Below are 22,303 nucleotides of genomic sequence, written 5' to 3'. Positions count from 1 at the left end.
GGGGGAAAATCTCCATTTAAATACGTTTTATATTTTTTTATTATTTAGAAATATTTTTTTATTATACTGTTGTGAGTGTACTAGAGAGCCTCTATTTTTGTGAATTTTATATGCTCTATGCTCGGGATGTTCTGGATAGGGTTCCCCCTCCTGAGGAGTCTCGGATTTGCCCGGATGATTATGGCTGATCAGTCGGTTAAGTGGTGCACCTGGAATGTCAAGGGGAGTAATTCGCCAGTCAAAAGGAAGAAAATATTATCAAGTCTAAAGAAGGAAAGAATTGATATAGCTCTCCTACAGGAGACACACCTGTTGGATAAAGAACACTTGAAATTACGACAGGGCGGATTTGATCAGGCCTTTTTTTCTTCTTTTAGCTCAAAAAGCAGGGGAGTTGTTATTCTTGTTCGGAAGAATTTCCCTTTCAAAATCCTAAATCAGATAAAAGATAAATCTGGACAATATATTTTGATTAAAACCCTTATAAATGGAGAGGAATATGGGATTTTAAATTTGTACTGCCCCCCCGGCACATCCCTTTAAATTTATAACGGAAGCCTTTTCAAAATTGATGGCTTTTGGTGCCCGTCATACAATTATAGGGGGAGACTTTAATTGTATTATGGATCCGGATACAGATAGGATTCCCAAGATTACTGCAGGAGTATCCCCCAGATCCAGACAATTGGTGGATTTGAACAAAGAATTAGGATTAGTAGATGTATGGAGATGTCTTCATCCACAGGGCAGAGATTTTTCTTTCTACTCTAATCCACATAAATGTCATACCAGAATTGATATGTTTTTTGCCCCCTCGATTTTTTAAAATTCCGTATAATCCTGTAAAATAGGTAGTATAGCAATTTCCGACCACGCTGCTGTATATATGGAAACTAAGGCGAGGAACAATGGGACATCCCCTCGGCATTGGCGTATGGAGTCCTTCCTAATGAAAGATAGTAAATTTGTAAAGTATTTCTCTCAAGAATTTAAAACTTGTTTAGAATTTAATTCAGGTACGGCTAGCAACCCATCAATGATGTGGGAGACCATCAAAGCTTACACGCGAGGTTTGATCATCTCCTACTCAGCGACCCAGAAAAAATTGAAGGGAGAACAACAGCGTCTGCTTGAAGCTCGTTTAAAAGCAGCTGAAACAGGATACACTGATAGACCTTCTGTTATTAAATTGCAAAGGATTACGGCTTTTAGGACAGCTCTTAAACACTACGCTTACTCAAACGGCTAAGAGGGAAATATTATTTGCAAAACAAAGGTTATATGAATATGGCGACAAACCAGGTAGATACTTAGCATTTCTTGCAAAGAAAAAAAAGGCCCCTCAGACTATTATGTCTATCAAGGAAAGTACGGGTATTTTGACTCATGATCATAAAAAGATTAATGTGATCTTTAGAGATGAGTTACATAAATCGCAGGATTGTGAAGATAGGACGAGGAGGATGCAGTCATTTTTAAAAAATTTGACCTTTCCAGGCCTAACTCCAGAACAGGTATCGGTCCTAAATGCTCCTCTAACAGTCCAAGAAATACTTGATGGAATTAGGCAACTTCAGAGCGGTAAGGCGCCGGGCCCAGATGGTTTTCAAGCTGAATTCTATAAAGAATTTACAGAAATACTGGCTGGTCCACTTATGGACATGTATAACTATGCATATAATCAGGGCTGTCTCCCGCCTTCGCTGAAAGAGGCAAATATCTCTCTTATCCTCAAAAAAGGAAAGGACCCAGAAGATTATACAACATACAGACTAATATCCTTGCTAAATGTAGATTTTAAAATCCTCTCTAAAACGTTAGCACTGAGACTAGAAAGGATACTGCCACATATTATAAAGGAGGATCAGACGGGGTTTATTAAGGGCCGTAGATCATCCAATAATGTTAGAAGGGCTCTGAATATGATTCAAGCTTGTCATCAGGGAAAGATACCAGGAGTAGTGGTTTCATTAGACGCGGAAAAGGCATCTGATAGGGTCGAATGGTCATATTTGTTTTACACATTGGAGAGGTTTGGCGTTGGACAGGTGTTTACCAAATGGGCCTCAACATTGTATAGTGATCCCAAAGCAGTTGTGGTTACCAATGGATTAAGCTCGGATAGCTTCAGTGTGGGTAGGGGCTGCCGTCAGGGATGCCCCCTCTCGCCATTGCTATTTACGCTAATAATTGAATCACTAGCAGAAGCTATACGAGCTGATCCTAATATAGTGGCCCCAAGGATTGGTACAGGTAAACATAAAATTACCCTTTATGCAGATGATGTTCTTCTATTCCCCAGTAATCCTCTGATGTCCGTACCTCGCCTAATCCAAGTTATTAATACATTTAGTGCATTCTCAGGCTATAAAATTAATTTTTCAAAATCGGAAGCTATGCCAATGGGTGGCCTTGCTGTGATACCCCGCTTAGCGGACGGTTCCCCTTTTCCCTTTCGCTGGTCCCTGGAGGGCTTCTTATATTTAGGCATTTTTATTACTCCAGTATTTGGGCAGTTGTATAAGGCTAATTTTGTGTATTTATTGGAAAGGATAAGGCAGGACCTCCAGCGATGGGGAGACCTGCCAATTTCCTGGCTGGGTAGAATAGCATTAATCAAAATGAATATCCTGCCCCGTCTCCTATATCCTATGAGAATGCTTCCGGTGATGCTGCCGAGGACAGCTTTATGTAAATTATACGGCTGGCTGAGTTCCTTTATCTGGAACCATAGGCGGCCCCTCATTAAGCTGAAGAAGCTACAGCTTCCACAGGCAAGGGGTGGATTGGACTTCCCAGATTTTAGGAAATAACAATTAAGTTCCCTATTAAGTTATATAGCTGATTGGGTCTTGTCTGACCCACAATCAATCTGGTTGGACATCGAGGCTTCGCAAGTAAAATACCCACTTATTAACCTTTTATTCTCAGACAAGAGGAAAATCATTACAGATCACCGTAAAAACCCTATAATACTGAATACAATCAAGGCTTGGAATATAATGCGGCAAAATGAGGGTAATTCACATAAAACATCCCCCTATGCACCGATAGTGGGAGCATGGGGATTCAAACCGGGGTTAACAGATGCCACTTTTAAACTCTGGAGAGCCAGGGGTATCTCATGTCTCGGGGATTTATTTAAAGATGGGGTCCTGATGTCTTTCGAACAGCTGCGTCAGAAATTCGGATTACCCAATGGAGACCTCTTTCGATACTTCCAAATTCGAGATTACATACAGAAGAAGACTACGTTATTAGATAGTCTTTATAAATCCGATAGAGAATGTAGTGTCCTACGACCAGTGGGGGTATCTTCCGTCAGTAATATTTATAATTATTTTATAAAATATGGCAGCCCTTCTTGAATTACATAAATACAGATATTTCGGCTATCCTAACAAGGGCTTTTATTTAATTGAGATTACAAACCTGGCTGGTCCGGGGCCCCTTAGGAGAGGAATCCCGCACGAATACGGGTTTTATTACATTTGATGTTAACACATTCCGAGCATGTAAGAGACTTAAATATACACTCTGGTTAGTTGTAGGTTAGATTAGTAGATAGCTGAGTTTTGTTTTTTTTTCCTTTTCCGGTATTTTTTATTTTGTTAAATTTTGGCTATTGTATATTTGATTTAATTGTATATCAATGTTTGTATTTGAGAGTTTTGTTTATTTTTGTAAACTTGTAAAAATGTTAAATCTCTAATAAAAATATCTATAAAAAAAACAAATACACCTCAGACAGCCAGTGCTGCCATGTTCAGTAACCTCTGCACACTCTGCTCTTCCTTGGCCTTAGTCTCTGACTCCTCCTTAGGCATTTTAACTTGCAGGCCTACTGCTCTGGTTCCTACCCTCTACCACATTTGTTTAAACCCCCACAAGTGGCATTAACAAACCTCCCTACCAGGATATTGGTCTCCCCCTTGTTTAGATGCAAGATATCTGCTCTGGTTCCTACCCTCTACCACATTTGTTTAAACCCCCACAAGTGGCATTAACAAACTTCCCTACCAGGATATTGGTCTCCCCCTTGTTTAGATGCAAGATGTTCTTCTTGAACAGGTCCCATGTCCCCCCCAGAAGACATCCCAATAATCTACTTGCCTGAAGCCCTCCCCCATATCAGTTCCCCAACTATGTATTTACCTCGATTAACTTCCGATTCATAGTCTCACTGACACATACCACAGGACATAATCCCAAGATTACAACCCTAGAGGTCCTGCTTTGCAACTTCCTACCTAACGCCCTGAACTCCTTTGCAGGACTTCATCTGTCTTTATCCCAAGTCGCTAGTACCAATATGGATAACCACCTCTGACTGCTCACCCTCTCCTTTCAGAATATGCCATGCCTGCTCAGACATCCTTGACTCTGGCATAAGGGAGGCAACACACCATCCTGATGTCTCACTTGCAGCTACAAAAACATCTATTTGTGCCCTCTATTAATGAGCCCACTGCCACAAGTGCTCGTCTACACTTCAACCATCCCTGCTTACAACAGTGCCAGTCTGGGTAGCACCAACCTGGCTGCTACTGCTGCTATCCCTTGACAAACCATTACCCCGAACAATATCTAAGCAGTATACCTGTTTAGAGAGAGGAATGGCCACAGGGGATTCCTGCACTACCTGCCCCACCTACTCATCTTGCTGGTGGTCACCGAACTCTTCTCTAGACAGGATTGAGGATCACAAGGAGGAGGCGTTAGCAATTCTGGGAAGTGTGAAAATAGATACATGCCATGGGCTGGATGGGATTTATCCTAAGATTCTCTGGGAAGCTAGGGAGGAGATTGCAGAGCCTTTGGCTTTGATCTTTATGTTAACATTGTCTACAGGAATAGTGCCAGAAGACTGGAGGAGAGCAAATGTTGTTCCCTTGTTCAAGAAAGGGAGTAGAGACAACCCTGGTAATTATAGACCAGTGAGCCTTACTTTGGTTATAGGTAAAGTGTTGGAAAGGATTATAAGGTATAGTATTTATAAACAGCTAGAAAGGAATCATTTGATTAGGGATAGTCAACACGGTTTTGTGAAGGATAGGTCATGCATCTCAAACTTTATTGAGTTTTTTGAGAAGGTGACCAAACAGATGGATGAGGGTAAAGCGGTTAATGTCACGTATATGGATTTCAGTAAAGCATTTGAAAGGTTCCCCACGGTAGCTATTGCAAAAAATACGGAGGCATTGGATTGAGGGTGATTTCATAGTTTGGATAAGAAATTGGCTAGTTGTAAGAAGAGGTGGTGGTTGATAGGAAATGTTCATCCTGGAGGACAGTTACTAGTGGTGTACCACAAGGATCTATTTTGGGGCCATTGCTGCTTGTATTTTTACAAATGACCGGGATGAGGGTGTAGAAGGATGGGTTAGTAAATTTATGGATGACATGAAGGTCGGTAGAGTTGTGGATAGTGTGGAAGCATGTTGCAGGTTACAGAGGGACATAGATAACTGAAGAGCTGGGGTGAGAGGTGGCAAATGGAGTTTAATGCAGAAAAGTGTGAGAGGATTCACTTTGGAAGGAGTAACAGGAATGCAGAGTATTGGGTTAATGGTAAGATTCTTGGTGGTGTGGAAATGAAGAGAGATCTCAGTGTCCAGGTACATAGATCCCTGAAAGTTGCCACCCAGATTGATAGGGTTGTTAAGAAGGCGTACAGTGTGTTAGCTTTTTTTGGCAGAGGGATTGGGTTTCGGAGCCATGAGATCATTTTGTATCTGTACAAAACTCTGGTGCAGCCACATTTGGAGTATTGCATACAGTTCTGGTCACTGCATTATAGGATAGATGTAAAAGGTTTGGAAAGGGTTCAAAGGAGATTTACTAGGATGTTGCCTGGTATGGAGGGAAGGTCTTATGAGGAAAGGCTGAGGGACTTGAGGCTGTTTTCGTTAGAGAGAAGAATGAGAGGTGACTTAATTGAGACATACAAGATGATCAGAGGATTAGATAAGGTGGACAGTGAGAGCCTTTTTTCTCAGATGTTGATGGCTAGCATGAGGGACATAGCTTCAAATTGAGGGGTAATAGATATAGGATAGATGTCAGAGGTAGGTTCTTTACTCAGAGAGTAGTAAGGGCCTGAAATGCCCTGCCTGTAACAGTAGTAGACTTGCCATCATTAAGGGCATTTAAATGGTCATTGGATAAATGTAATGGAAGTGCAGATTAGATGGGCTTCAGATTGGTTTCACAGGTCACCGCAACATCTAGGGCCGAAGAGCTTGTACTGTACTGTAATGTTCTATGTTCTCTGTCAGTATAGACCTTACTGGTGATGTGACAAGATCACCAAACCTGCTATCCATGACTTTCTCAACCTTATGGATACTCCATGGTGAGACCATCTGCATTTCCATTCACCCCATAAGGCAAATCAAGAGCTGTAGCTGAACACATATGTAGGCAGCATGGACATTGAAAGTATTCTTGATTTCCCACATATTGCAGGAGGAGCATTCCATGGGGCCAAGTTCTCACACTGAACCTTATCTACATCAGACAACAATCCAGGAACTGATTACACAACCTAATCCACTAGTCATCAAACTAAGGTGTCTCACTCCTGTTCTCTAGTCCTAGCAAACACAAACACAAAAAGTACTTTATCCCACTCCAGATACTATTCACTCAGTCTACAAGCCTGATTCCTAAGCAGCCAAACCTATGCCTGTGATTCTCTTCTCAGTTGTGGTGACTGAACCGACTTCTCCAAGAATTCTCCTTGGTCGTTTCCCACAAGCTCATTAAGAGAAGGAAATCTTCCATCCTTACCTGGTTTGGCCTACAAATCAATCCAGACCTAGTCTTAACATCCCACTAAAGTGGCCTATCAAGACACTCAGATGTGCCACTCCAGAAAAATCAAAAGAATTAAAACCAGTTAGACTATTGTAATCAACCTACAATCACCTGATGAAGGAGCGTCGCTCCGAAAGCTAGTGTGCTTCCAATTAAACCTGTTGGACTATAACCTGGTGTTGTGTGATTTTTAACGTAATCAACCTAGACACTGTGTGCAAACTCCACACAGTCAGTCACCTCAGAGTGAAATCAAACCCGGGTCCCTGGCACTGTGAGGCAGCAGTGCTAACCACTGAGCCACAGTGCCACCCAAATCTAGAGGCATGTTTCAACACTGGAAGTCCTGTCTCATAGGTTAGTCAAGTAACAACTTGCCATAGTCATAGTAACATTTCTTATAGTTAATGTTCCAGGTATCACCCATTACCATCTGCCAGCAGGACATACTCACCACACATGGCAGCAGTGCTACAATCATGAGGGATTTGACCTGAGAATGGTCAACTATGACTCAGGTGCCATGAAACTCCAAAAATCAGAAAACCTACTGCCAACTACCATCTATACCCTTCTTCAGATTGAATTGATAAATGGCAATTAACATTGTTGGCACTTGTGTGGCATCTCCAACAAGAAAAAATCTAACCACTACCCCATGATATTCATTGGCATTGACATCACTAAATTACCCTGCTATCAACATTCTGGGATTATCATTAATGATCCATATAACTATCTCAACTACAACAGGTCACGTACTAGGAATTACGCAATTCCCAAAGTCTGTGTGCCATCTACACAGGGTTGGATCTCCACTTATCTGGACAGGTATGACTCCAACAACACAAGAAATTCAACGTCATCCAGGACAAAACTGTCCACTTGATCAGCTTGTCCACTTGCCATTCCTTTATTATCACCAGATCAAAATCTTGGAATAACCACAGTGTACCTCCACCAGATGAAGATGGCTCACCACCAGCTTTTTAAGAGTTATTCAGAATGGGCAACAAAATACTGCCTTGCCAGTCATAACCATATTTCATGAAAGAACAAAAACAAAACGTACTGCTGGTAAGCAAGGAACAACACATTCAAAACAAAAGCTCTTCGTTGTACCGAAATAGAAAAATGCTTTGTCACCATTATTCAATGTAATACACACCCATTTTTAAAAATTAAATAGAATTTCAGATGCACAACTGAATAAGATGTGACAGTGGGAAAGCGCATCTCCTATTAACACTTGTAATTTCATGTTTTGAAGTATGATTCGCTGCGCAAAACTTTTAAGTGACACTACCTTGTTACAGAGATGGTGAATATTGAGATTGGTAATAAGACTTATCAAATAGGCCGCAAGGAAGTAGTGCTAATGTAAAAACTATGAGCAGGAGGCCTTGAAACCTGCTCTGCCATTTGATATAATCATGGCTGATCTCATCTTGGCTTCAACTCAACCTTTCTGCTTGCTTTCCATAACTCTACAACCCATTACTAATTAAAAACCTATCTGTCTGTCTATCTTCTCCTTACATTTACTCAATCTCCCAGCATTAACCACGTTCTGAGAATTCCACAGTTCATGGCCCTTTGAGAAAAGCAATTTCTCTTCATTTCTGTTTTAAATCTGCTATCACTTATCCTGAAACTATTATGTTTCAATCTAGATTGTCCCACATGAGGAAACATCCTTTCTACATCTACCTTATCAATCCCCCTTAGCATTTTACGTATTTCAATTAGATCTCATTCTTTTAAACCCGAGACTACAGGCCTAAGCTGCTCAATCTCTCTTAAGACAATCTCATTTATGAAATCAGTATAATGAATCTACTCTGAATTGTCTCCAATGCAACTACATCCCTCTAGGTGACCAAAATTGTCTGCAATACTCCAAGTGTGGTCTCAATAATGTTTCGTACAGTTGCAGCAACACTTACTTTATACTCTACTCCGTTAGCAATAAATGCCAAAATTCCATTAACCTTCCTTATTACTTGCTGTACCCAAATATTAACTTTCCATGATTCATGCATGAGGACACCCAGATCCCTCCACATTGAAGCCTTCTGAAGTTCCTCTCCATTTAGATGATAAGTTGCCTTTATATTCCTCCAACAAAAATGGATAACCTCACACTTATCCATACTAAACTTCATCTGACAAATTTTGGCCCATTCACTGACACTATCCATATCCATTTGTAAATTCCTTATCTCTTCATTGCAAATTATTTTCCCACTTGTATTTGAATTATCTGCAAATTTGGCTGTCGTACTTTCTATCGCAGCATTCAAGTCATTAATACAGGTTGTAATGAGCACCGAAACCTGTGGCACTCTCTTAGTTACATTCTGCCAACCAGAAAAGCATCCATTTATCTTGACTCACTACTTTCTGTTGGTTAGCCAACCCTCTATCCAAGCTAATAATTTACCATTAATCCCATGTGATCTTATTTTATGTATTAACCTATTGTGTGGCACCTTATCAAATGCCTTCTGGAAGTCCAGATTTATCACATCCACTGGATCCCCATTATCCACTTTACTGATTACATCTCCGAAGAACTCTAGTAAATTCGTCAAATGTGATTTATCCTATAGAAAATTGTCTTGATTCTGATGGTCGCATTTTGGTTTTCCAGATATCCTGTTTTACTTTCTCAATAATGGACTCCCAACAGTTTTCCAAAAACTAGGTTAAACTAACCAGTCTGTAGTTTCCTATTTTCTGCCTCTCTCCATTTTTGAATAAAGGTGTTATGTTAGCATTTTTCTAATTCACTGGATCCTTTCCTACAAGCAGGGAATTTTGGAATATTATAACCATAACAGCTGCTGCCACTTCCTCTAAGACCCAAGAATGTAGACCATCAGGCTGCAGAGACGTGTCTACCCTGAATCCCAATTTTGTAATGATGTGCAAAAAAGCAAGTGTGGTATGAGAAAACGTTTTTCTCACTCAGCTCTGGTATGGAATGCACTGCCTGGAAATGTGGTGGAGGCAGGTTCAATTGAGACATTCAATGGGCTTTGGATGGTGATTTGGGTGGAAATAATGTGCAAGGGTACGGGGATAAAGCAGGAGACTGGCACTAAGTGACGATGTTCATTTGAAGAGCCAGTGCAGATAAATTGGGCCAAATGGCATCCTTCTGTGTCATAACAATTCTGATCAATCATATCTAAGGGTGTTCTTCAAACTAAGCTGGCATAGTCCTCAACTGTTTTCAGGGTCAGCAGAATATTTCAGGTAAAAACAGTGAAATAACTCTGCACAGGCCTTTATCCCAAGACCAAGTCATCCTTGATTTACACACGGAGTATCCCTGACACTGATCCAGCCTCCTTAGAGCCAGCTCTCAGAATGAACAGAATCTCTGACACTCCTGTTTATATTTGTCAGCCAGGGCTCTCTGACTGGAGCAAGTCAACAGCCCCAATCAGAGAACTCATATTCTATGAAGTCCACCTGGCTGACTTCAGTCCAATCATTACAAACAGCACACATTTTGTTCTTCTGAGTGAAATGTCTGGCAATTTGTGACTTTACATGACACTGTGAAACAAAATGTGGTATTTAATACAGGCTGTGGAGATCTCGCCCACAAACTAGAGACTGCATGAGTCCCCTGAATGCTCCTCTGAGGAAGGATCACTGCTAAGTAGGAAGGTCTGGAAATTCCTCTCCCAAGAACTGCTGGGCACTCCGAGGTTAGCAGCTCTTCATTGGCAGTGCCAATTGGAATGGCTGCAGATCAAAATTTGTGAGAAGATTTGTAGCTCGGGTGCTCGTTGTTGTGGTTCTGTTCGCCGAGCTGGGAGTTTGTGTTGCGGACGTTTCGTCCCCTGTCTGGGTGGCGTCCTCGGTGCTTAGGGGCCTCCTGTGGGGTGCTTCTGTGGTGTTTCCTCCAGCATTTGTGGTGGTTTGTCTCTGCTGCTTCCGGTTGTCGGTTCTGGCTGTCCGTTGCAGTGGTCGGTGTATTGGGTCCTGGTCGATGTGCTTATTGATTGAATCTGCGGATGAATGCCATGCCTCTAGGAATTCCCTGGTTGTTCTTTGTTTGGCTTGTCCTATAATAGTAGTGTTGTCCCAGTCGAATTCATGTTGCTTGTCATCTGAGTGTGTGGCTACTAAGGACAGCTGGTTTCGTGGCTAGTTGGTGTTCATGGATGCGGATCGTTAGCTGTCTTCCTGTTTGTCCTATGTAGTGTTTTGTGCAGTCCTTGCATGGGATTTTGTACACTACCTTGGTTTTGCTCATGCTGGGTATTGGGTCCTTCGTTCTGGTGAGTTGTTGTCTGAGAGTGGCTGTTGGTTTGTGTGTTGTTATGAGTCCTAGTGGTCGCAGTAGTCTGGCTGTCAGTTCCGAAATGCTCTTGATGTATGGTAGTGTGGTTAGTCCTTTGGGTTGCGGCATGTCCTCATTCCGTTGTTTTTCCCTTAGGCATCTGTTGATGAAATTGTGCGGGTATCCGTTTTAGGCGAATACATTGTATAGGTGTTCTTCTTCCACTTTTTGCAGTTCTGGTGTACTGCAGTGTGTTGTGGCCCTTTTGAACAGTGTCTTGATGCAACTTCTTTTTTGTGTGTTGGGGTGGTTGCTTTCGTAGTTCAGGACTTGGTATTGAGACAAGCCAGGAAATGGGAACCCTGTGCCAACTGCCTAAGCGCCACATACGAACAACTCCAGTTCCTGCACGAATGCAGAAAGAATCGAATCCTTCCACCATGTGTCAGATACAGACCGCCAGTAAACAACCCACAAGCCAGGACACAGCCAGACAGAATGGATTCAGGATGATCCAGGTAATGATTACAGACGCTCACAACAGACTTCACAAATACAGACAAGAAATTGCGCGCCAAAAATCGTTAATTTCAAAAACCACCAATCAGGAATGGACCCGGACCATAGAACAGGTTGTCACCATAGGACAGAACAGGACCACATTGACTTGGACCCGGTGTGCCGACCGCTGCGGCGGACGGCTGGAGCTGGCAGCCGGGGGCAGCGGAGACAGGCCACTGTGGATGCTGGAGGAGGCATCGCGGAGGCACTTTGTGGGGGGCTCCCGGGCGCTGGGGGTGTCGCCTGGACGGGGGGGCGGGGCATCTGCAACGCGGATTCCCAGCTCGGTGAACAGAACCACAACAATGGCTGTAGATGCCAGCAATGCAAACAAGGAGAAGCATAGGTTCACCAAGGGAGCCTGGTCACAAGTAGTTCAGGGGCCTGGTGGTGGTGGTGGTGGTGGTTTGGCAGTGGAATTGAGGAGTGGGGTAGGGATGTTGCCTCTCTGTGTCCCTGCTGTCATGACACTGGATTCTGCAAATGGACACCAGCATCCTCCTCCCAGCCCACAATTATACAGGTTAGCATTTGTACCTTGCGTGATGACTGCCTCACTCACTACTAGGTGACTCCCAGAGACATGGAGAATATAAATGATGAAATCCTGATGAAAACTTTCTGACCTGAAACATTAACTCTATTTCTCTCTCCACTGAGGCTGACAGCCTTCTGGAGTATTTCTGTTGTTTTTATTGTCAAGGTAAAGTCACCATGGTCTCAGAGAGAGCAAACTCATTTAACCTGAGGGTCACCATGTCTCAGTAAGGGCCAAGATTCAGAAGGTGGGACTTTCATGATCATTCATGAGACCATGCTGCAGACGTACAAAACTCTGGTGCGGCCACTTTTGGAGTATTGTGTACAGTTCTGGTCACTGCATTATAGGAAGGATGTGGAAGCTTTGGAAAGGGTTTAGAGGAGATTTACTAGGATGTTGCCTGGTATGGAGGGAAGGTCTTACAAGGAAATGTTGAGGGAATTGAGGCTGTTTTCATTAGCGAGAAGAAGGTTGAGTGGCAATTTAATTGAGACATATAAGATAATCAGAGGGTTAGATAGGTTGGACAGTGGGAGCCTTTTCCCTCGGATGGTGAGGGTAAGCATGAGGGGACATAGCTTTAAATTGAGTAGTGAAAGATATAGGACAGATGTCAGAGGTAGTTTCTTTACTCAAGAGTAGTAGGGTTATGGAATGTATTGCCTGCAACAGTAGTAGACTCGTCAACTTTAAGGGTGTTTCAAGGGTCATTGGATAGGCATATGGAAGAGAATGGAATAGTGTAAGTTAGATGGGCTTCAGATTGTTTCCACAGGTCGGTGCAACATCGAGGGTCAAAGGGCCTGTACTGCACTGTAATGTTCTATGTCCTATGTATCCCTAGTGATGATGATTATTCCAAGTTCCTCCTTTTCTATAGTCTTTGCATTATCTGTTGTGTGAAACTGAAGAAAAGTATTGATTTACCTTCCCAGTCTCATCCTCCAAGGGACTAACATTGATTTAGCTACTCTGTTTGCTTTTATATATTTAGACAAGCTTTTACTATCCATGTTTATACTTTGCACAAGTTTTCTTTCATAATTTACCTCTGTTCATGTATGATTTTGTTTTTAGTAATCCATTGTTAATCTTTAAAATTTTCCTAATCTTCCAACATGCCTCTCACCTTTGCAATATCTTATTTCTTATCTTCAGTTAGCTTTAACTTCCTTGTATGGCCATGGATAGTCTCCCCTTTTACAATCTTACTTTCTTTCTGGAATACAATATCTTTTAGTTGGAGCAATTGAGCATCTCCTTAAACTTCTGCCATGTCTTGCCCAGTCCATTAGGGCCAGATTTGTCCTTGTGCCTATTCAGTTGCGTTTCTTTAAATCCAAAATGTTAATGTGGGAATCCATAGAGTCACTGAGATGTACAGTGCAGAAACAGACCCTTCGGTCCAACTCGTCCATGCCGAACAGATATCCCAACCTAATCTAGTCCCATTTGCCAGCACGTGGCCCATATCACTCCAAATCTTTCCTATTCATATACCCATCCATATGACTTTTAAATGTTGCAATTGTACCAGCCTCCATCACTTCCTCTGGCAGCTCATTCCATATATGCACTACCCTGTGTGTGAAAACGTTGCCCCTTAGGTTCCTTTTATATCTTTCCCCACTCACCCTAAACCTGTGCCTTCTAGTTCTAGACTCCCCCACCCAAGGGAAAAGATTTTATCTATTTATCCTATCCATGCCCCTCATGATTTTATAAACCTCTATGAGGTCAGCCCTCAGCATTTGACAGTCCAGGGAAAATAACCCCAGCCTATTCAGCCTTTCCCCATAGCTCAAACCCTGTAATCCCGACAACATCTTTGTAAATCTTTTCTGAACCCTTTCAAATTTCACGACATCTTTCTGATAGGAAGGAGACCAAAACTGCACACAATATTCCAACAGTGGCCTAACCAATGTCCTGTACAACTGCAACGTGACCTCCCAACACCTGTACTCAATACTCTGACCAATAAAGGAAAGCATACCAAACACCTTCTTCACTATCCTATCTACCTAAGACTCTGAACCTGTTAGTAGGTATCACATGGGAAAGTCTGCCAGAGAAGGTATTCATTTTTGATCTTTTATGAGGGATATTTTACAGTAACTTGACAGCAATTCAACATTGTTGGAGATAATAATTCATACAGAAAACCCCAGCGAGTTACTCAGCAAGTTCTCTCACTATTAGAAAAAATATTTTTACAAATGTTAAAAATCAAACAAGTATCCAAAAATCACAAACTGGCTATCCAAAATGAATGAATATTGTGCAAGCCAATAAATTGATTTGTCTGTGAAATTCACAAAGATAATTTTAAAATTCCATACGCCTTGTACTTGTTTTGAACAATGTATTCATCCCATTATCCCCAATTTCCTTGTCTATTTATTGAAGTGTGTTTGTCATTTCACAAAACATAGCCAGAAGTAACTAAGCACTTAAACTACCATTACTTTTTTTTTTACAAACACTTTTTACTGGCACAGTTAAGCTTAATACATTCATTATTTTGGGGTCGATAATATCAAATGGTTTAGTTTGCAAATCATGTATCTGTTCCCAGTTTAGATTCAAGTCCAACCTGCTCCAGAGGTGTGTAGTAACAAGTATGAACAGGGTGATTGGAAATATCCAACTTACGATTACTTTCCAAAATGTATTTACCATTAAAATGGAAAATGGTTTGTTTTACAAGCCATTCACATTTAGTCTTCAAACAATAAAGAAATTAACTAGTCAATAGGCTGCTCTACAATATTTGTATCTCAACGTCGGTCTTACTGATGTAGCTAGAGTCCAATAAAGACAAGGAAAGCCGTGGTGGTGAGTTATACTCCTCAAAGCTATACCAAAGATTCTCAGTGCTCCTTCTCGAGAAAGTGGGTTACTTGGTGAATTCTATTATCCAGAACAATCTTCTCTTATTTCATCAATTTCTATTCATTCGCACAATGCAACGTTAAGAAAAGCTACTCGGGTGTGCATTTTCTTTATTCAAACGTCTTTTTTAAAATACTTATTCCAAGGCAATGGTGGAAATCAATGGGCGTAGGTCTTACTCAGTTACAATACTTCATTCAGACAATAACTCGGGGAATAAGAGGGACGAGATGAGAATGTTACGAAATAAATACGTTATACACAATAATTGTCTTTATATTTTCACGGGAGTATTAGATTTCTCGCATTAAAAATTGAGTTAGTTTGATACAGAGAATGAAATTGGAGTAAAAAAGAAATCAATTATCTTATGATCAGGTATTAAATAAATAATTGTTAGTTATTTTACAAAATACTGTCGGTCGAAGGAAAGCCTGGACTCCAAGGTGGACTATTTGTGTTTTCAACCAAGCTCAGTTCAGATCCCGAGCTTTGACAATGGCTTGAAAGATCCAGCGTGAATACGCTGTGAAATTTACAACAAACGCTTTCAATATCATTGACTGAGCACAACATCCAATCTAATATTTCACCAGTTGGCAATGAACGCATAAAATATTACTCATAAAAACAGGGTGAACAAAGTTAATAAGATCCGATTTTGAATGCTACGGAAAACAAGAAATGATATGGATGCACCTGCGGCTGGCTTACCAGGATCATGTGCATCATCTTGCTGGGTGTGCGCTGTCCTCGGTATTGTACTGAGAACCTGTGCAGCTCGTTTATTCGTCCTTTTTTCACACGAAGAACAAATCGAGCCCCCGAATTTGTGAAACAGGCTCGCTCCGGCCCGGCCAGCTTACCTCATTGGCTGACACTCTCCATGGCAATGGCCGGCGTCCGCGCCCAGCTGGGGCCCTGCTTTCAGGAGCATGCTTGTGCTCCCTGCCGCTTGGTTGTAGGCGCTGAGATTCACACAGACAACAGGGGTGACCACGTTCACCCACTCATTCCCAGGTGGGAGAAGTGGGATCAAGTTATGCTACCCATACTTATCACGTGGCAATTTATGATGCGTTTGCAACCTTTAATTACAGCTGCAACCTTCATGGAAGTGTATAGCTTCTGAATGTCACACTGTCGAGGGTCTACCTCTGAATAACTGAAGCTCTGATTCATGGAGGTGCCATGCTCTAGGCATTTCTAAGTGTTTGATCATGCGACATGTACTCATTTTTTGCATTTAAAGCAGTGTTTTCCAAACGCTTGTCCAACGTCACCCTCTTTTTAACATTTGAAAATTAACGTGAATCTAACACTAAAGAAATCAAAACACCAATACAATGACATATTATAACATGCAGCACATAACTACGTTTGTGTATTGTCGACTAGTATACAAAACAGATATTTTTGTCCTTTGTGAAAATGCTATTATGTTACATACCCACCAGTCCATCACTTCATTTGAATTGTAGAATCAAACTGTACAGAAGAGGTCTTTCAGGCCATGTTAGAAGTCCTTGACACTGATCCAGCTTCGAGTCGAAGAGTGTGGTGCTGCAAAAGTGCAGCAGGTCAGGCAGCATCCGAAGAACAGGAGAACTGACATTTCGGGGATTAGTCCTTCATTAGGAATGAGGTTTGTCAGCTTCCAGCTTCCTCAGAGTGAGCAGAACCTCTGACACTCCTGTTTATATTTGTCAGCCAGGGCTCCCTGATGAGATCAGATCAACAACCTCAATCTGGGGATCATATTGTATGAGGGCCACCTGGCTGACCATGTTATAAGAACTTCCAAGGACACAGACTGTTTCTTTTTTTTCTGCAGCTTCTCCTGGTCGTTTTAGAGCTGGGTCAGGTTGCTACAACTCTACCTCTGATACAGGCAGTGTGTAACGCACTGGAGCTCACCAGAGCATCACAGAAGAAAGTCATTCTCCTCTTCAGGTGGCAGAGGGTTATAGGCACTAACATACTCCGTATCCATCTCAGATTCCGAGGTCTCTTCAACACTTGACTGAGTGGGAGAACCCTCGTGTTCCAGAACACTGGGAAAGGCTGTTGAGGAGCCGGGCCCATTTTGCTTCCTCACCGTTTGTGAGTTTGCAGCTTTCATATGGTCCACATGTTTGTTCAGGATCAGCACAGCTATCCAAACCTTGTATATCACTGGACCTGACGTCACAGCAACCATGCCTCTTAGCCATGTAGCACCATTCCTGTGATTTCAAACTTAATTCCTGAAGTAAACTGTGTCTCATTTAGTGGAGTCTTGTTTGGCATTTCTGATGCAATTTCACCCTCCTTCCGCAAGTCTGGAAAGATCAGATTTAACCTGGTACTGAGCCTTCTCTTCATGAGCAACTTTGCTGGATATATGCGTGTAGTTGCATGAGGAGTGGTCTTATAATAAAATAGGAAATGGGAAAGTTTGATATTGAATAGGCTGTTTCTTTAAGGCTGCGTTCAAAGTTTGGACTGATCTTTCTGCCAGACCTTTGGATGATAGACAGTATGGAGCTGTGCTTATATGTTGATATTAGGAAATACTTAAATTCCCTGCTGGTAAGCAATGGCCAGTTGCCTTCCGGGACTCTGTCTATTACAAAAGTTGTGCACTGTTTTCTTTTGTATAACGAATCAACTTTCGGTACATCCAGCCACTTTGAACAGGTATCCATAATGATGAAGAACATTGAGCCCATAAAACAACCAGCATAGTCAAAGTGTAACTGAGTGCAAGTTTTACCTGACATTCCCATGAATGTGGGGGAGCAGCTGGAGATAACCTTTATCCTTGTTGGCACTCAGGGCTCTGCTCCACCAATGCAGCTATGTCTGCATCCAATCCTGACCTCCAGACATAACTTCTCACTAAGATCTTCATTTTGGAAACCCCTGGATGACTCTGGGGGAGTTCAGCCAATATCTGGCAGTGACCTTTGCTCTGGACAATCACTCTGCTCCCCATAATAATATGCTGTTCTCTACTCTGATCTGGTCTCTCCAGGTCCAAAAAGGTTTCAATTCTGCCTGTGATGGCCCCTTGGTTTCCCCCATCACCACCACCCCTTTCAGTTTTGCAGATCTTTCTGCATCCAAAGTCTGACCATGTCAGCTCTGACTTGAAGTGTGTCCTGAAAATGCAGCTGCCTGCCTAATTAACTTGCTCACTTTAACTTCTGTAGTAGCCTCAAATTTATCTTTGCCTATTACTGTTTAGGATCCAACCCTCCTCCTCCACCCCACAAAACACCCCCCCAACCAGACTAGTTTAAATCCCAACGCCCAAGTATCTCTAACAAATCTCTGTGCCAGAGTATTAGTCCCCTTGCAGTTCAGTTGCTCCCTGAAGTTACTATATATCACATTCTATGCCTCTTGCATGCTCCTCAGTGCATCCAGTCTGAGAGGAGCTGCAGTCTGACACACCTTCCTTCAGACTTAGTCACCATAGACACTCAACTACTTCCTGATCTCCAACATCTAACAGAAGAGCATACCACTCCACTGACTGCCATCTTTACCCTTCTAACAGCAAGTGAACTTGGGAAATAAAATGTCTAACCTTCCCCTTGCCTTAGTGCTGCTCATCCTCTCAGCAAAGTCCAGTCTTCACCTAAACCTGTACTTAGAGCTACCAGCAGCACTTTGACCCCTCTCAAAATTGGCTGCTCCAAAAATGCAACACCACCTCCCTTATCCTGCCTGAAGACCCTATACTCTGCAATGTTAAATTGTCAATTTTATCCTTCCCTCAACCATATCTCTGTGATTGCAATAACATTGCATCTCCATTATCATTTAATATTCTTAACTCATCTGTACCTCTAATACTCCTGGCATTAGAGGCCTCCAGCCTTACCTTACTCCCTCGAGACATATGTCTGAACTCAGTCTATCTTGGTTCCTATTCTAAGTTATGCTGTGTCACTGTTGAACTGACAGGCTATGTTCTCTGCCCCTGCTGGACTAATTAAAAATTTTCGCATAAGGATCTTAGTCCCATTCTGGTTCAGGTGCAGACCATCCCACTTGTAGAGGTCCCACCTTACCCAGAAATGATCTCACTGATCCAGGAATCTAAAACCCTCCTTCCTGCATCAACTCTTGAACCACACATTCATTCGCTTTCTTCTCCTATTTCTATACTTTCTAGGACAAAGCAACATGAGAAATCTCAACAATACTCAGGGGTCCTGCTTCTAAATCTAATGCCTAGGTCCCTGAATGGTTGATGTAAGATCTCATCCCTCGTTCTACCTATATCATTAGTACAAATATGTAATACAACCACTATCTTATCGCCCTCCCCCTTTTGGATGCTTGCAGCCGCTTAGTAATATCCCTGATCCTGACAGCAGGCAGGAAACACACCATCCTGGAGTCACATCTGCAGCTGCAGAAATACATGTTTGTTCTCCTAACTAACCAATCCCCTATCCCTACCTCCCTGCATGAGCCCTGGTGCTCACAGATTTTGACCAATCAGCATTTGCATTACTGATCTATAACAGTATCACACCAAGGTTCTCTCAGAACTGAAAGATTATTTAACAAGCCTTTTACCTTGATTTGTTCTTATTTTGATGTTGCTAAGCAATTTAACTAGTACCAAAACTAGATGTAGGTGGACTTTCCAGGGTATGAACTTGTCTGGATATCCTCCTGGATTCTGGTTTATGCGTTGTACTACTTAATTTAGGCCTCTGCATACTGGCGGCAAAAATAATGGCTTGCTGGCCAGGACCCAGAAGAAATTTTTAACCTTTTGGCCGAGGCTTGAGTTTGTCTTGGGGTTTTGCTGTGCGCCAACCTAGAGTCTCTCTGATTAGAATATATCCTGATTGAGGAAATGCAAATGCCTTCACCTCTCCAGGTCATTGATGGCAATGACTGTACCATCCCCATCTCAGAGTGATAGAGTCATACAGCACAGAAGCAGACCCTTCAGTCCAACCAGTCTATACAAAACATAATCCCAGACTAAATTAGTCCCACTTACCTGCTCCTGGCTCATGTACCTCCAGACTTTCCTATTCATGTATTTATTCAAATGTCTTTTGAACATTGTAATTGTATCCTCTTCCATCACTTCCTGAGGATGTTCTTTCCACAAGCGAATCCCTTCCCACTCCCTTTCTGACATGACCATCCTTGGCCTCCTCCATTGCTACAATGAACCAAAATGCAAATTGGAGGCACAACACCTCATCTTCCGTTTGGGCAGCCTACAGCCCAGAAGACTCAACACTGAGTTCGTCAATTTCAAATAACTCCCCTTCCCATTCCCCGATTCCCTTCCTAGCCCCACCCCCTCCATTCCACTCCTCCCTGCCACCAACCAGATTCATCCCTCCCATTGACCAACCAGGTTGTATCCTCTAACTTTCCTCTCCGAACCCCACCCCACTTCATCTCACCACCCTCCCCCACCACTCCCTTTATTTACAGCTCCCCCCACACCTACCCCCAGTCCTGAAGAAGGTTTACACCCGAAACATCAACTTCTCTGCCTCTTGATGATGCCTGGCCTCCTGTGTTCTTCCAGTATCCTGCCTGTGAATTGGACTGGATTGATGATTCCTTCACTCTCCAGATTTTTGATTTCTGCCTCTACTTCTGCCCATAAGGCAAATGGTACTGGCCAGGCCTTGCAGAATTGCAGAATTGCTTCCTGGTCAATATGCAAGGTGGCTTTGGCTCCTCTGATAGCCCCTAGACCTTCCTGGAAGACTTTCTGAGTACTAAATTAAGACTTCATTCAGGCAGCCATTTTTGAATTGAAAAATATTGAGCTAATCCATGTGACTCTCTCACAATGAATTTTGCCCCATCAGCTTGGGCCTGAGCTTTTTACTACAATCACTGCTAAATAAACCAGCTGTTTTTAACAAGAGATCAAAACCAAGTTGTACCCTAAATCTGTAAAGGTTTAGATTCTCAGCCTAAGTGAGGTCTTGTGCAAAGGACTGGAGTTCACAGCAAATTTAATTAAAAACTGTTTCTGTGATCACTGATATGGCCGTGCTCCCAATTACAGCTGACAGTATCAGACGCTGTTTGCTGAAAGATCCAGTCACTGAATCCCTACAGTGCAGAAACAGGCCATTTGCCCGTACCCACCCTCCCATCCACACCCTACCCCTATCCCTGTAACCTTGTATTTCACATGGCTAATCCACCTAGCCTGCAACTATGGGCAATTTACCATGGTCAATCCACCTGCACATCTTTGTACTGCTGGAGAAACCCCATGTAGTGACAGGGAGAATGAGCCAACTCCACAGTCAGCCAAAGGTGGAATCTAACCCAGGTCCTGGCACTGAGACACAGCACTGCTAACCTCTGAGCTACTATACCACCTGGGTCCTTTCAAAAGCAAAACACCTAACATATATACTCGAGTAATAGTCAAATGTTTTTGACTATTTTTGAATATAAAATTTATGGGGTCAACTATTACATGGATACTACTTTTGAGTGGCTGAATTTCATGTCCATAAAATTCATACTGTATCATTAGCAGAAGCCCAATTGACCTCTGAAGGAGTAAAGAAAAATGCACAACAAATTATGGTAACTTTGAAAACCTGGAGGGGAGCATGTTGGTTGGTGGACTGGAAGATCTGGAGCGGAGCAGTACACCTTGCATACTGACTCATAAATATTGATCTGTTATCTGCTGAGAACTAGAGTCAACTTTTGCACAAGATATATGGAAAATTCCAGATTTTTTGGCCAAAACTAAGGATGCAACATTTACATGAGATCAACTATTACTGGAGTATGTACGGTATTATTAATGGGAAAACCGAAGGGCCATCACAACTAAAATTCAAACCGTTTTGGACGCAGAGATTAGCTCACAGTTGAGATGAGAAACAGAGGGCGAGAAACAGAGGGGCTGAAACAGAGGGCGAGAAACAGAGGGCGAGAAACAGAGGGGCTGAAACAGAGGGCAAGAAACAGAGGGGCTGAAACAGAGGGCGAGAAACAGAGGGCGAGAAACAGAGGGGCTGAAACAGAGGGCGAGAAACAGAGGGCGAGAAACAGAGGGGCTGAAACAGAGGGCGAGAAACAGAGGGCGAGAAACAGAGGGGCTGAAACAGAGGGCGAGAAACAGAGGGCGAGAAACAGAGGGGCTGAAACAGAGGGCGAGAAACAGAGGGCGAGAAACA

The 22,303-nt window shown here is 42.5% G+C and overlaps 1 protein-coding gene across 1 annotated transcript in view; it reads right to left on the bottom strand.

Annotated features, from left to right (window-relative positions):
• Positions 1-16,181, bottom strand: part of elovl2 (ELOVL fatty acid elongase 2) — a 196,576-nt gene extending 180,395 nt beyond the window's left edge. Inside the window, exon 1 of the mRNA XM_043719004.1 lies at positions 15,831-16,181. Coding sequence (XP_043574939.1) covers positions 15,831-15,848 — 18 coding nt within the window. The 5' untranslated portion in view covers positions 15,849-16,181. The remainder of the gene's footprint in view (positions 1-15,830) is intronic.
• Positions 16,182-22,303: the final 6,122 nt, after the last annotated feature.

This window comes from Chiloscyllium plagiosum, chromosome 29 (assembly GCF_004010195.1).
Source record: "Chiloscyllium plagiosum isolate BGI_BamShark_2017 chromosome 29, ASM401019v2, whole genome shotgun sequence".
Lineage (NCBI taxonomy): Eukaryota > Metazoa > Chordata > Chondrichthyes > Orectolobiformes > Hemiscylliidae > Chiloscyllium > Chiloscyllium plagiosum.
The sequence above is the reverse complement of the archived record's forward strand: the minus strand, read 5'-3'. Positions and strand labels throughout refer to the sequence as shown.